The 17,488-nt window shown below is 31.9% G+C and overlaps 1 protein-coding gene across 1 annotated transcript in view; it reads left to right on the top strand.

Annotated features, from left to right (window-relative positions):
• LOC124355514 (high affinity cAMP-specific and IBMX-insensitive 3',5'-cyclic phosphodiesterase 8) overlaps positions 1–17,488 on the top strand; it is a 586,103-nt gene that overhangs the window by 431,490 nt on the left and 137,125 nt on the right. The window contains exon 6 of the mRNA XM_046806676.1: positions 3,767–3,925. Within this exon, the coding sequence (XP_046662632.1) occupies positions 3,767–3,925 (159 nt within the window). The remainder of the gene's footprint in view (positions 1–3,766; positions 3,926–17,488) is intronic.

A 17,488-nucleotide genomic window follows, 5' to 3' on the forward strand; every position in this document is an offset into this window, starting at 1 on the left:
ATGGCTTTCCAGTGTACTGATAGATCGTAATGATGAGAATGAATTCAGAACATTGTAATGTGTATTTTACAATAAAGGTTCTCTATATCACATTAACATAATCCTGTGATACATACAGTTCTAATTGCTTTGGATAACAGAAATACAGTAACATAAGTTAATGGAAATACTCATCGTGTTTAAAAAATGAAAAATACAAAAAGTATTAAATAAAAGCTACATCTCACCATATATTCTGTTTTTTCCACAATTTGAAAACATGGGTTCATATTAATGTTACAATTTGGTTTCTGGTTCCCTCCAACTTCTGACAAGCAGCTGCCGTTACAGTTGTAATACAAATACTCAATTTTTATTTTTTTAAGTTATTTTAATCTTGCAATTATGAGTTATGTCAAATTTAAAGAAACCGCTAAAATATTGCGTAGATTGTAAAATAAATGCAATATTTTTTTTTTCTACCAATTTAAAATATATGTACACTAAATTTTATAAAAAATAATGGGAAATGGAAATAGTGAATTAAAAACCAAAGCAACCAAAATTATCCACACCATTTAACAGCCACCCCCAAAATAACATGGTCCATCATTAATACATAAAATATTTAATCAAATTTTAAAATATTTGTAGATATGTGAAATAATTCTGTAAAATACCAGAATGGCGTTTAAAAATATATATAGAGAGTTTATATAAATTTATTGAATTATTTCGCGTAGAATATTTGCATTAAAATTTGCTGTTTGGTTACCAAAAATTTTTTATGAACATTAGAAGCATTTTTAGTAGCGGTTAAACCTAAACTAACTTTGTTTGTTCAGTCCCATGTCAGAAGCATCATGTCACACCCGACGTCCAACTCGCTCCTGTCCAGTACGTGGATGGGAATGAGACTTGGTATTATTCGTTTACATCCTTTTCATTTAAATTACTGGAACAAACAATACAATCAGTGAATGGAGCTGGATACATTTATAAAATTAGGTGTAGAAATAATTTGAGTCTAGTTACCTGGAACCCTGGTTTGTGAATCATCCCTCATCATCGCTACTAGTCAGTTGTATACTTGGCCCCGAAAATGGTCTTTTATGGATGTGAACTACTTTATAATTAGGAATAACAAGTATAAATAATTAGTTGGCCAGCATTTTTGTGTCGGTGCTGGTGGATTAAAATCTTCTGCCTAATGATTAGGAAGATTGCGAAAACTGTACTGCCCACTTCGTATTCATATTTGAACAATGTATTTTTAATTGTAGATTTGACGCATGTGTTTTTTATAGTTTTACATTAAATTATTTATTGACGGAGAACTAAGTGACACTTGCATTTTATCTGCTTGAAGGAGGCATGACAGCTCTTATTGTCTCCCTTACCATTAACCTACCACAATAGCAGTTATTTGTACAGCTTATGTTTTTGGAAATATTGAGGCATAAAAATGTGTTAGCACCTCTTTTGTGTAACAACATGTTTACTGAAAGAAAATTATCGAGGAGCTAAGCTTGTCGTAAGCATGTTTAACTTAATAGCTGACTTACACTCCACTCCAAAACATTTTTTCCTCCATATGTCATATGTAGCAAAATTGCAATCCTTATTCATTGGCAGCATGCATGTCTGCATGACACGTGCTTCCTGACTGTCTATTTTTTGTATTCGTTACGGTAGTACTGTAACACGTTGCTGTATTCCACTAAGATGGATGCAATGACTACCAACCGTGTTCATTAGTAATTTAATTTGATCCCTTGACGAAAAACATTGCGCTTAAATTCATTTTAAGGCTACTCCTTTTAACGTACCCATAATGGGAGTTTATTTTCGATCCATCGCAACTCTTGGAAAAGACAAGAGAATATCGGTAACAAAGGTTCGGTCTTATCGTTTCGTCGTCATCAAATATACTTTTTCTACAGTAAGAGCAGCCAGTGGAGGTGTCATCTGTTGCATGATTCTATTCCAAGAGCGACAATGATTGGATCACGAAGTTGTATTTTTACGTTAAGACAATCTTAATATACTTGAGATATCGGATTTTCTGAAACACAATCTTCCCTTTGATTGGACATTTTCTTCTTGATCAGGCAATAGATCTTACGTGTTTTGTAACCCATCTCTTATATTCTCCAATAATCATTCTCTGATTAATCTAAATTTATTATAATTATCTTCCTTAAATACTCTTGTTTATCAAAAATGTTAGTTTATTCACTTCATAACTTTTATCATTTTAAATATACTGGAAAAGACGTGTTAATATAGTGTATCATAATTAGTTTGTTAATACAACTCACATTATAAATTTTAATTTTTAACACTATTAAAGCCACACATAGACTGATAAATCGATATAAACATTATAATATAAGCGACAAGTAACATTTTTATTTATTATTAATATTAATAATAGTGATAATTATTTTCGAATGTCATTAAACTAGATTATCATTCTTCAATCTGTCTTTAATCCCAATAAAAATATAATACATAGGTGCAATAAAATAAAATGACAGCCTTTTAGTAGACTGTTGGAGCGATGGAATCGATTTGGACCTCCAAACTGTCAAAAGCAAAGCGGTCCGGAAAGCTTTTGATTGTGCATCGTCCTGTAACGAGAACTTCTTTACAGCGAATTCCGTACAACTTGAATAACATTTTGTCACATAAAAGTGAGTCACTTCTATGAAATAACTGTCTAATACTAGTGATCATCTCTTTGAAGAATGTATTTAGTGCAGCAAAAGTTGGAAATCCATAATCGTAGTAGTACTTCTAATTCAATTCAGACTTATCTGCACAGTACTTTTAATATAAAAGACATTTTTATTTCTTCCAACATTTTTATTTATTTTTAAAGCGCTTTCGCCGGTTAAGGCATCATCAGTTATTGTTTAAAGAAAAACATAAATGTATAAAATAGAAAAAACATATGATAAAATAGTTCGAATAAATTTTAAAACTAATTGTAAAGACCAAAAACTAATAAATTATAAAAGTATTATATAGAAAAACATGGTTTGCAATTCATAATTTGTATTAATAGTAATCAAAAGTCACTGAAATTTACGGAAGGTTTGAAAATACATTTATTATTCAAAACCGTCATACATGCACTTTTGTTTCGTAGTTCGGTAAGATTATTTAAAAACTAAACTTGATGATTCAAAATTTATATGGTGATTGTTCCTTTATACCATGTTCAACTAATTTAGATTTTTCAATGTTTTCTTTTTTATAATTGTAAATATGTTCATTTAGCCTCGTTTCCACAGACAGGCCTTGATGTTTGTCTAATATAAGTCTTTTTGCATACACAGTCAATTGTATATATTACATTCTTCGTCTCCTGTTGTTTGGTTTTTTTTTAATTTGTTTACGTAACTTCTTAGATTATTTAGTGACAGTACGGATGTTAAATTTAGAATTTATCTTACGAATTTTTTCTGATGTTCCTTTTACATAAGGATTAGAGTAATCCACAGTAGTGCCTAAAGACTATAGAAATTGTATTTGCATGACTCAAATGTCTGACATTTTAGCAACTGGAAGTTTATAACAATCAGTACCTCAATATGCATGGCCCACGGTGTCAGACCCCTCTCTAGATATCTGTGTGATGTTTGCAGAGTTCCGGAGGAGACGCTGGTGACAGCAGCGGCGTGAGGCGTGTGTGGGGGAGTGGTGTGTGTGTGTGTGTGTGTTTTTTTTGTAAGGCCCATGGTGTCAGACCTCTCTCTAGATATCTGTTTGATGTTTGCAGAGTTCCGGAGGAGACGCTGGTGACAGCAGCGGCGTGAGGCGTGTGTGGGAGTGGTGTGTGGCGGCGTCGCGGTGCTCGCTGAGGAGGCGCGCCGCTGACGCCGCCCTCGTCAGCACCGACGACCACGACGCCCAGATCAATGAGCTTAACGCTGACCAAGTGAGTAGTCAGTCTGCAACGTCTAAATTTTATAACCTCACTAGCACATACCCGCGTCATCGCCCACAATTTCTTCGCAACATTGCGTATTTTTTTTTTTGAATAGGTCTTACGATTTCAGGATCACAACCTATTTTAGATAATTGTAAAGGAAGTTATAGTGTAAATGTATAGCTTTCTGAGTTTAAAGACTTGTGATGTAATACAATAGAGTCCTGAGTTCTTTAATAAATGGAATTTGTCATCACACACACACACACACACACACACACACACACACACACACACACACACACACACACACACACACACACACACACACACACACACACACAACACACACACACACACACACACACACACACACACACACACACACACACACACACACACACACACACACACACACACACACACACACACACACACACACACACACACACACACACACACACACACACACACACACACACACACACACACACCACACACACACACACACACACACACACACACACACTACAATCAATCATTATCGATGTTTATCATATACATTTATTTGATATATACATTCTAAATGTTCATGGTTCCAATTATCATACCATTATTCATATTATGTGTTCACATTATCATACTATTTCCTCGGTCCATGTAGGAATAAATTATTTCAGTATGTATAAAACTAACCAGTATCATCTGTGAGAAGTGGATGCGATGTCCCCTCGATAACTTTCTCTAAGAAATTGAATTTAGTGTCTCGTGTATTGCTTTGTGATTTCATTTACTATAATAACGGACTCACTGGACTAAATTGCGGTCACGGAGCGAATGGTTTGTTGAATGAAACTAATTAGTAAATCAAGCTAATGCCCAGTCCCTCCGATTCGGTCACTCAGTTACTGTGAATGAGTCCCACAATGCCTAAGGCAACCAAATTCAATATCTTACAGGTACACATTCACAATTTAGTTCATTAATTAAAATCCAAATTAATCAATTGGTTGCCCTTGTTGACATGATTTATAAATAAAAAGTGTTGTTACTTTTATTATGCTTTCACTCTATATGTGTAAACAAATCGAAAATATTGTTTAAATTAACTAAACATATACTCGTGCTGTCATCATTCAGTTTTTATATAGAGAAGTAGTTTACACTTAACACAGATTCTTTCAATTCATATTACACAACTTTAGAGAACAAGATGGGATGTTTTGCTGCTTTACGGACCAGTGGCGCGTAGCCCGGAGGGATTTTTGAAATAATAATAGGCCTATATTCATCCCAGGAACCCTAAAATATCCATGTAAAATTTCAGTGCAATCGGTCGAATAGTTTACGCGTGAAAGGAAAACCAGCAAAATAAGAAACTTTCGCATATATAATATTATTAGGATGATTGGCTAATCCTTAGTAAAGGCTATCAAACGAGAGACTGTAAAAATTGTATTAATTGTATAATTGTATGAAACGATCTACCTACAGACTTGCTATTTTATTTTATGCTTCTTTGCTATGTACGCAACATTGAGTTCAATGACGATGCATGGCACTCCGTGCCATTTGGCTGAACGTTGGAAAACTTTTTTACATTGGTCTTATGGGTAACATGATGGCAACAATGAAAATCAATGAATAAATTAATTTGTAAATACACTGTATACAATAACATGGCCATCGTTATATGTTACAAAATTTACAACACAAATATATTTCAATCCTCGAAACGTTGTCGCACGTGTTGTAACATATAACATGGCCATCGTTATATGTTACAAAATTTACAACACAAATATATTTCAATCCTCGAAACGTTGTCGCACGTGTTGTAACATATAACATGGCCATCGTTATATGTTACAAAATTTACAACACAAATATATTTCAATCCTCGAAACGTTGTCGCACGTGTTGTAACATATAACATGGCCATCGTTATATGTTACAAAATTTACAACACAAATATATTTCAATCCTCGAAACGTTGTCGCACGTGTTGTAACATATAACATGGCCATCGTTATATGTTACAAAATTTACAACACAAATATATTTCAATCCTCGAAACGTTGTCGCACGTGTTGTAACATATAACATGGCCATCGTTATATGTTACAAAATTTACAAAACAAATATATTTCAATCCTCGAAACGTTGTCGCACGTGTTGTAACATATAACATGGCCATCGTTATATGTTACAAAATTTACAAAACAAATATATTTCAATCCTCGAAACGTTGTCGCACGTGTTGTAACATATAACATGGCCATCGTTATATGTTACAAAATTTACAAAACAAATATATTTCAATCCTCGAAACGTTGTCGCACGTGTTGTAACATATAACATGGCCATCGTTATATGTTACAAAATTTACAAAACAAATATATTTCAATCCTCGAAACGTTGTCGCACGTGTTGTAACATATAACGATGGCAAATTTGCAAAATCCTACTATCCTTATCCGTTCAAAGAATCACATGAACGGGTTTTTATCATGTTTCGTAATAACACATGCAACGTAAATATCCGCAAAATACCTAGAAAAGAATTAGATCTATGATTGTGCAAGAAATCCGCCATAAGATCCATATCTGTCGTTGAAGTCTATTATTAGTACGCTAGCTCAATTTCCCTTTTGCCTGCCAGGGATGTAAAAATGTATTTTCTGTACGATTGTCTGTCAGTGTGTCTGTCTGCAGGATATCTCAAGAATTAAAAGAGCAGCAGACTTGAAATTTTCATGTATTTTCAGCGAAGCCTGTCCCGTGATACATGATGTTGTGTTCCTTCCTTATATAATAAATTGTGATAAAGCAATTAAATTTATACATCTTCCATCCCCTTCAAAATATGAAATTTACAATACACTCGGTTTCTGTTAAGGAAATAACAGTTCAGTCATTTTGCAACCTTCTCAGAAGAATAAACTAAGCAATAACTTTAATTTTGTTTTATTATTTTGTAACGTTTCATAACGGTTTTTAAATTAATTCGACAAACTATTATTTATGAATGTATTAATTTATTATATAACTAGAATTTAACTAGAAGTGAATACACAAATAAACATTCAAGTTTGACCCATATTTGAAGTTGTAATATTGCTTAACGATTTTACGAGTACTACTAATAACGAATGGAAGGAACTAATTTTACAAGCAATATTAAATGTGAATAACATTTAAGAGTTAATTTCAGACTAGAGTAGAGATTATAAAAGGTATTTCATAAACGTTAAACATTCTGTTCGCGACGAGTTTCGCATTCCTGTGAAATATAATTAGTGTCCATCTCAAAGCTTCTCTCTGATTTTCAGTCTTTACATGCGAGTAAAATTAAATTCTGTCCCTAACACTTGTAATTTCCTTTCTAGTTAATTGTTTGCACCTCAAATATTAGTACTACAGGGAAAGGATACGTATAAGTTATACTTTTTTCACAAATAATATATTTTTTAACCCTCTCATCGGCCAAACCCGGCCTATCCTGTTATTGCAGGTTGTAGCGAGGAGTGTATTACGTACCTTCTTACGATCTAGGAAGTCCTCGTGGACATCTATTATATAAAACCAAATAAACACAAATCATAGCCATGACCTCAATTTTCACTTCCTAGCACCTCTTGAAGTCTATTTATGTGAGAATAACGGAAATATCCGACACATCACTAAGTATTTAGAATATTTTTCAAATTATTCAAATGTAACTTGTTGATTAACACTCTTGAAGAATATACGCAGTATATTTTAGGTTTTATATGTTATATTTTGATCATTAATATTACATTAGAGTTCTTTAAAGAAAATTGGGGGCAATAATGGTGACCTGAAGTTAGAATTTTTTTTAATGATCATGGCTATTAGAAATTACTTGCCTAATCATCTGATTTTTAATTAAAGGGCGGTCTATCTCAAGCATTGCACATTTTAAAGAATATTAGTAATTTCAATACGTGTAAGTCATTATTACGTAGAAATGAAGAATATGGTTGATACGAGTGGAGTTGAATATTAAACAAAACAAAGATTAGTATAACCTAAAGATATTCAAAAGTTGTAAAAGTAAATTTCTCGCAGCTGAAATATCGAATAACGTCGAATCATTCATATGATTCATCTACAAAGTATGTTTCCCTCATATTAGTGGGTTAATTCATATGATTCATCTACAAGGTATGTTTCCCTCACATTAGTGGGTTAATTCGATATTAACTACATTTTAGTTGTGTCTATCGATCGAGTGAAATTTGCCTGTGGGAGGGTTGATAAGATATAGAGGTGTGGAATACTCAGTTAACAAATCTATTAATACAATTTTTAGATATTTTAACCCTACTACTACCTATAACCTTTGCCATTAATCTGACAAGATATGGTCTTTCCTGCACAACAGAAATATTCTTTCAAAATCTAAATTTAATAAATGTTAATTGATAAAATTAAAGGTTTAAAACAAATCTCTTTTAATCAATCTAATTTTGTAACTGCGCTGTCATCTAAAAATTAAGATTACCAAAGTAGTAACTCCATCACCTTTTATCATGTACATAATAATTATCACAATAGCTGCAAAAACTTAAATAATTATAATGTGGAGCCATTTTATTAAAATATTATTGTCGTTCAGTTCTTAGCCAACAAAGAATATAATTTAGTTTTTTTCTCAGAACAGCGTAAATATAGATTTTACGTATATATATAATATAATTTTAAGTACAATTACCACTTTATAATGCTCATATTTAGGCTTAGATGATTTTTACTGGATTTTTGAAATATCAAGGTGAAAACTTTCATAAATGATTAAATGAGTTGAAGTAAACTCAATTCTTCGTCCATAAGTTATAATTCGCTCAGTTTGTTTATGTTTTCCTTTATAAAAATCCATAGTTACAAAACTGTCAGTTTTTAAACGACCGCCATTTTTCAAAACTGTAATTTAAACCGTGTTAAGGAAAAAATGCAATAAAAAAAGTAAATTAGTACATAAATTATGCCAGACATCCTGTGTATAGGTTGATATTTACTTCATTTTGGTTTTTATCACAGGCCTTGTTGTTCGCGAATACTTTAAACCACTGGTAGTCTTGATATAGTAGAGACATAATATTACTCAATACCGAATACATACTTCAGTTACACTGTTGTCGTACTACATTGCAATAGTCATGCATAAAACATATAATTTTATTTACTACCAGTTAATCAAAAAAATAACCCAATAAGAAACTAAGTGATTACGAGTAATTATTTGATTTTCAATAATCTCGTTAAAGATGAGAAAACATTTGTAATTAAATATTCCAGACGAAAGTAAACGAGCGCAGTTGGTACACGTGCATTGTGCAATCCACCTGTATAGTCCCGACTCAATCAACAAAGTCCACGGAAGTCTGGACTGTCTGTTGAGACCGCCGAGTAAATTAGCAATCAAATTAGAAAACGTGCTTCACAAACTAAAATTTCAAGCTATATCTTACTGCTAAAATTATTACTTTGAGGAATTTTTTTTCCTTTTGTTATGGACTTAGAAAATCGCACAAATCGTAAAACTGAATTTAAGGTTATAGATTTTATGAAAATAATTTCCAAAAAGTGAATTTGTTCGGATAAATGTAATTGAGAGCATTATATGAGACAAATTACTAAACTTTGATTTTATCACTATATTTTGGATTATGGTTCCTATAAATTGATTAGTTTAAATATAATTTTAAAGAATTATTGTGATGTAAACTTAATGATACTTTAAATATAACATTCGTTAATTTTTTGGTATTATATCTTTTCGTTAGTGTAACTTACTAAAAAAACCATTAATTCACTAAATATAAACAATATGTATTTACGTTATGAAACCATATACTTATGTTTGAATTAAAGATTCTAAATTAACATGTTTGATGTTGTTTAATACCTTAAATTATAAATTATTTCTCAAATCTAACAAATAGAATCAGAATCTGTTCTAATTTATAGAAAGAAAAATTTGTTTTTAAATTTTGTACAAAATTAAAAATTTTACTCAACTTAAAACATTGTTATATTCTTCAGTTTTTTGATTGCCTGTAAGCAAAGTTTTCATAACAGTATGAGAACGATATTTGTGGAATATCATCTTCTAGAAACAATATAAAAAATTTCTTCAATTGGTAAAAATGGAATAATATATCATATTAAGTAAAACAAATAATAAAGTATTACATTTTACTGTTCTGTACAGTATTCAAGATGGAAACTAATGTGATTTCCAGCATTTATTCAATTTTCATTTTGTTCTTTACCAAGCCTCAACGAAAAGTAATATTATAACACGATCATCAGTAAAAGGTTAATCTGTCTTTATCTAATTAGTTGTTTCCCGGCAGAATATTGATATGCAGTATAATGTGTCATCAATGTATCTTTGCCTCTATTGCGCACATAACCCACTAGCCATAAGGTAATAAACTGCAACTGACACTTCATTTAATAGAAGCAATACAGCACAGTTCATAAACCGACTGTGCAACACTGCAATGTTCCACATAACATGTGTTACAGTTCTCATAAATCTGTGTTACAGTTGACTGCAATGCTACCAAACTGTGTGTACCACCGTAATAAAGAGTGGCGCCTGGATTCGGCTGTAAATTCCGAATAACAATTATTCGCATAACTTTTTTTGTTCTACGCAATAACAACCGTTAGTCAAGATGTTCCACACTACTGAGCCAATGCCGTTTGAACGTTTGTGTAAACGTTGTTGGTCCCAACTTTTAAAAATTCTTAACCATCTTTTAAAATTTCTACAGTTTTTAAAGAAACTCTTACATTTTAAAAGTAGAATTTCTAATTCATTCTTCCTCTAAATAAGTATGAAAACATTTGCAGCAGCTTTGTTGAAAGTTATTTAAGAGTAGTAGTTCAAACTAACAAGTGAAATACAACTAATTAAAATGTATTTTTATTTTTTATTTATTTAATTAAATGTATGAAAACTCATTTTAATTATTGATATATTCTTCTTCTTCTGAGAGTCGGCCTGCTTGTAAGTACTGAAACCTCCATTTTGCGTATCCCGGAAGTGAATGAAGCATAACATTTTACTAGTTCGGCATTCCACAAAACGTCAAAATCAACCAGAGATGACGCAACGTACTTGCTTGTATGTTACTAAAGTAAAGACTCATCACTGGATTTAATATTGTATTGCAAATGCTTATATTACTGGTAGACGATCTGGTAATGTGCTAGGCAGTAAAGTACTGTAATGGTAGGTAGGATTAATTCCCTTGGAACTCTAAATTATGGTACAGTTTTATATCTTAATTCATTTTTAAACTGTAGTTTTTCATTCATTCATACTTGTTGTATTTCATATAACCATACGCACCGCAATCTAGCTTTGATAAATCTGGTGACCTTCTATAATTGGCTCTCTTCTACCTATCTAGCTAATGTGAAGTCCTGTATAAACAAATGTAACCCGTAACAAATGTGGACCGTAATGTGGAGATACTACTTCTTGCTGAAACCAGATTGATCGAATTGGACAACTGGTATAGTCTGCTATTGCAGCATTGTTGTGGAAAGTTCGGTGAGTTCTATTCAATAAAGGAGAGATCGATAAATTGACTACCCTCAATACAGCCAGCCCTATAATTGTTTAGGATATTGCGTATTCATTCAATAGCTCAATGTCATTTGTCATCAGACCAAACCCAATAGTTGTGCAAGTTAGCATCTCTGTTTAATATAAACACAAAGAAATCTTTGCCTGAGAAAGATTGTTTCTAAAAATAATTACTACGTACCTTCGTCACACAGTTCAAACTGTAGTCGTAGTTTCGCCTTTTAATAAGATAAAATCGAAACTTTTCATCTTCTGCTGCCGGTGTCAATAAATATTAAAAGTTAGGACTATCCATCTGGAGTCTTCATACTTTAGAATTCACGAAAAGAGTACAAACACATCGAATAAATAAATAACACGAGAAACACAACATTCGGTAGGCCTATCACACACGAATATTAAACATGATAAAAAATCACGGGCGGCAGGAAACACAGTAGGTGATATCCAGTTTCCGGTGCATCAACTGAACATACAAAGCTTTTTCGGTTCATGAGATTGTGTTATTATCGAGAGTTGATATCTTAAACTTATTTAACACTGTTTAAAATAACATACTGATCCATGAATATGAAGAAATATTTATATCTCTACAAACCTTTACAGTTTAAAAATGTTTTTCGACAAGAACAGTTTAATTTTAATCTGCTACCATTTTTACCTAGAGTTAAAACTAAAATCTACGAAGACCTCTAAACTTTACAGTTCATTTTCTTTCACTAAAATCCCAAAAAGTGTAATTATGTAGATATACATTCCAAATATTCCTCACAAACTGGGGGATTTTATGAAAAGGAGGAATGTTTTGATAGAGTAGTCAAGACGCGTTCCACCCTACGAGAATAAACTGATGGGGTTTACTGGGTATATCCATTACTATGGTGTTTCCTTACTCTCACCCATCCTGTAGTTAAGTGGCATGCTAACAATTGTGCTTGTACTTTGCTGCATTATTAATGTATTGACTTACGAACCAATTTACCAAAGAAACTCCATCATACGTATTATAAAGTGTCATATGATCACATTTAGGTATTATTGTTTATTTTGCTTTATTCTTAGTGCCATCCATAATCCAAATTTTATTTTTACTACGTTTTAAACCTCCCAGCCTAACACTAAAGTCAATAGAATTCTCCCTTTGGCCTATAGGAACCTGTTTGCTAAGATTCAAATTTCTTGAACATTCCTAACAAGCGTTATTGCACGGACTGACGGACAGACACTCATATGAGGACTGACGGACAGACATTCATATGAGGACTGGCGGACAGACACTCATATGAGGACTGACGGACAGACACTCATATGAGGACTGAAGGACAGATATTCATTTGAGGACTGACGGACAAACATCATATGAGGACTGACGGACATACATCATATGAGGACTGACGGACAGGCACTCATATGAGGACTGACGGACAGACATCATATGAGGACTGACGGACAGACATCATATGAGGACTGACGGACAGGCACTCATATGAGGACTGACGGACAGACACTCATATGAGGACTGACGGACAGACACTCATATGAGGACGAACTGACTGACGGACAGACAATCACATGATTTCGAGAAGGCTCTCTCGGGTCCTTAATAATCATATATTACTTGTATATCTAATATTCTGATACTTTTTTAAATCATAGAGAAATTATTGCGAGATAGTGATAAGAGAAGAGAGGATAATATCAGAACACTCTCACCTTACTCCTCATCTCTCAGCTTTCCTAGTCCTTTTATTTCAATTAGAAAAAATGGCAAATGGGTACCTTGAGCAACCATGATCAAGAACGTTGCGCTTGGTTCTAAATAAATTCCGACCAACTTATGAGCTGACGATGAGGTAATTTGGCTTGGCAGAACAAAACCAGGCTCATTATATGCTTATCTTTATGGGTTACTTGATTATTATCACTTCACGTAATAATTAATCAACATAAGAACTCAAAATTTTCCACCTAAATTTCACCTCTCTTACAGACCATTCAACTTTCTTTAGCTTTCTCACATTTAATCCTATACCATACTCTAACTGGAATAAGATAAATTAGTCACAGACACCGTATCTCATTATGACGCCTGATGGAACCACCGCGAGCTCGGTGGATAGCCGATAGATATCATGTGACCTCTTACACAAGGTGACCAGCAAGCATGAGACATCTAATGTGTGCTTATTCTTTTTAGTAAAAAGCTAAAATTACTTTATATTACAAACTAGTACACAATAGGAGGCTCGCTGAAGTAGCATGCAAAATTGTAGGTCTATTCGTTCTATAAATATCGAGCGGAAAGTTATGCTTCGTTAACGATCAGCCAAATTCCATGGTGGGACGTACTCCATTGTTAAACTCGATGTTGCCTATATTTTTACGCAATGTTTTAATATAGGTTAAGTTGTTCTTGCAGACAAACAACATTATTTTCAGCCAGTGTGTTAACACTCAGCCAATAACTTTCAACGTTAAACTTGTGAACAGAAAAATTTATTTTTTTCATGTTATGACTTTGATATCCCTATTGAGTATATATATATATATATATATATATATATATATATATATATATAATATATACATACATACATGCATTACATATAAATCACTACTGGAATAATAAATAATGGCATAGAAGAACACAGCTTTGTAGGAATATTTTAATGCTGAAAAAATAACATTGACAAGGATACTATCGTCAATAACAGTCTATAAACAAAGAACCATTGACAAACCATAAATGAAAGCAAAAGTTTAAAATAAAGCTTTTTGTTTGTATGGTTTTTAATGTAGGCCAGTGTTATTGAATCCAGAGAAGATTAGCTACAGAATTTATAACATACTCACTCACATCCACAAAACCAAGGAGCAGGCGGAGTTGTAAGCGTCATCTCAAGACTGTGGCTGGCACGTAGTTCGACAACTGTCGGCCGGATTTCTACTTTCTCACAAGCGTTTTGTTTGTTTTATCTTAGATTGTTTCTCTCCAAGTGCTTTTGTTATTCCCTGAATCCATTTTGTATATTGTGAATCGTCTGTTCGAACAATATATTTTGTTTACATATACAAGCCCGACTAACAAATATTTCCCTTTTATTGTTACTTTTAATTTGTGTAATAAAATTATAAGTGGTTAATGTTACTTTAGCAACTTTATCAACGTACTCACAATGTCCCAAACTGCTTTTTGTACTTTAATCTAGTCGTGATTTTAAACATGTTTTAGCAACTACAGGGTATATCTTTTAATCTGACCGCAAACCTTAAATGGGGAACCTTTCCTTGAGGTTTTAAGGGACATTTAAAATATTATTTTTACCTTTATAACAAAACGACCACGTATTTTATTATTATTTTCAACATGAAGAGTAAGTTAAAACCTTTTCAGTCTTGGCACAGTCCTTAATAACGTAGGTATCAGAGGTAAAAGTGTTGAGATTACCTATAGAGTTTAACATTGACAAAAATACGTTTTTAAATATTCTAAATACCATTGTAAGAACCGTTTTAATATTAAAAACTGCAAACCTTAAATCTTTCCCTTGCTTTTAAGATATTTTATAAATGTAAAAAAGCACATATGTGGAAAGGAGATTTATTCAAAAAGGAATGTTTCCGTTCGTTCAAAATGTTTGAATAGGAAATGACGCATTCATCAATTAAAGCCTTTTAGTTACTTTTAAAATATCTAGCTCTACATGGTTGTGTTTCTAAAAAAACTCTACATTTTTAATGCGCATTTTTAAATATCTCACAAACAAGAGGAAATTTCAAAACTGAAGATATTATACTTGCAGTTTAGAATATTTTAAGGTATCCCTATTTAAACGACGTTTATTACGAAAGGTCATATCATCTTTATTATCGAATATATTAATCAAATATAGTGTTCCATAAGAAAACCTTAGTTGACCGTATTAAAAATGGTGGCATTTTTAAACTTAATAATATAACATAAAAAATATAAATATTTATATAAATAATAAAAAACTTAATAATAATTTAATAATCTACTTAAACGTCTCTAAATACTTTATAGAACATTTAAAGTTTGAAATACGTATTTTAATATCTCTAAGAAAAAGGGAAGGTGTGTTCTTTAAGCTACATTGCCTTCAAATATAATTTATTACAATAGATCTGTGTTTAATATCATGCGGAAGCAAACTTATGCAATTAGAGGACTGACTCATTCTAGTTTAATAATTTCCTTAAAAATTATGCTGATAAGCTCCAAGCAGTATGCTGTAGTAAAAGTAGTTTACACAGTTTAAAGCAGCAGTATACGAGTCAAATCTAGTCTGCTGTACTTTAAAACTCTAAATACACTACTATTTCTAGCCTTTTTCTGCTTTCTATTCTTGATGGAAGTGAGTAGGTTTTTAATGGAAAAGACATTTTTCATACTTTCACATTTAATTTATTTAAAAAGCGGTTAAGGCATCATCAGTTAGATATTGTAATAGAAAAAACATATGATAAAATAAAATTTAAAAGTAATTGTAAAGACCAAAAACTAGCAAAAAATAAAATTTTGATTAAAAACAACTACCCTCCGTCAATTATTTAACAAGCTAAGGCTAAAAACAAAAGTTGCAAGCAAATTAATAAAAAAGACAATCCTAATTATCTCACTGCCGTAACTATTCCTTATTTAAAAGGAACATCAGAAAAAATTCATAAGATAAATTTAACATCCGCACTATAAAATTTGTCACAAAATAATATAAGAAGCTACCTAACAAAATTAAAACCAAAAAACAAACAATAGGAAACCAAGAATGTGATATATAAAATTGACTGTGGTTGCAACAAGACGTATATCGGCCAAACATCAAGACCTGTTGAAATTAGGCTAAAAGAACATATTTATAATTATAAAAAAGAAAACATTGAAAAATCTAAATTAGTTGAACATGCAGTATAGGAAAATCATCATATAAATTTTTGAATCATCCAGTGTAGTTTTTAAAGAATCCTCCTGGACTAAAAGAAATGAAATTGAAAGTGCGTGTATGACAGTTTTAAAAGATAATTGTATTTCCCAACCTTCCGTAAATTTCAGTGATATTTTATACCATTAGGAAAGAAGAAATCCATTCCAAAATTATGAATTGCAAATCATATTTTTCTACATAATTCTTTTATAATTTATTACTTTTTGGTCTTTACAATTAATTTTAAATTTTATTCTATTTTATCATATGTTTTTTCTACTTATGATTTTTCTATAAACAATATCTAACTGATGATGCCTTAACCGGCGAATGCGCTTTTTAAATAAATTAAATGTGGAACTATGAAAAATGTCTAGCCTTGTCTAAAACTTCTACATAGAGGCACTATCGATTTTTCAGATGTTTTTATTTGTGTTTTTAGGTCGGTGAATTTGAAAAAATAAGTTGCTTAGTATTTTTACGATTTTATTAACTCGTTGAGTGCGGGAGTTGCGGCGTGGTGGTTTCTTCGGTATTCAAGATCAATCTGTGTAGAGTCGCAGTGAAGACGTTCATCGTCGTTCCTATACGAAAGACTTCAATAACTAAACAAGAATATATTGGTAACGATATTTATTCTCTACATCTTCCAACACAACACAACGTTACCAAAGATTGCAATCACAAAAACTTCCAGCGTACGCTCAGAAGTGCAGCAATACTCAGCTGTTTATATTTCACATTAAAACACTAAGTTTTGGGTGTTATCCTAATAATAACGTATCTTCGTCACGTTTAACTAAGTGTTTTGAAGCAATTGTTGTTTTTTATGTCACCGCTTTTAGAAATTAAAATCTTTTAATTTTATATTTTGGATGATATTTTTGTGAACTGTCTTTTAATTTATAAATAAAAATGTGTATTTAAAGGATAAACATTGTTATATTTAGAAGAAAAGAAAGTGTTACCAGACATTGAAAAGAGTAGTGGCCTGTTTTA

This window comes from Homalodisca vitripennis, chromosome 2 (genome assembly GCF_021130785.1).
Source record: "Homalodisca vitripennis isolate AUS2020 chromosome 2, UT_GWSS_2.1, whole genome shotgun sequence".
Classification (NCBI taxonomy): Eukaryota; Metazoa; Arthropoda; class Insecta; order Hemiptera; family Cicadellidae; genus Homalodisca; species Homalodisca vitripennis.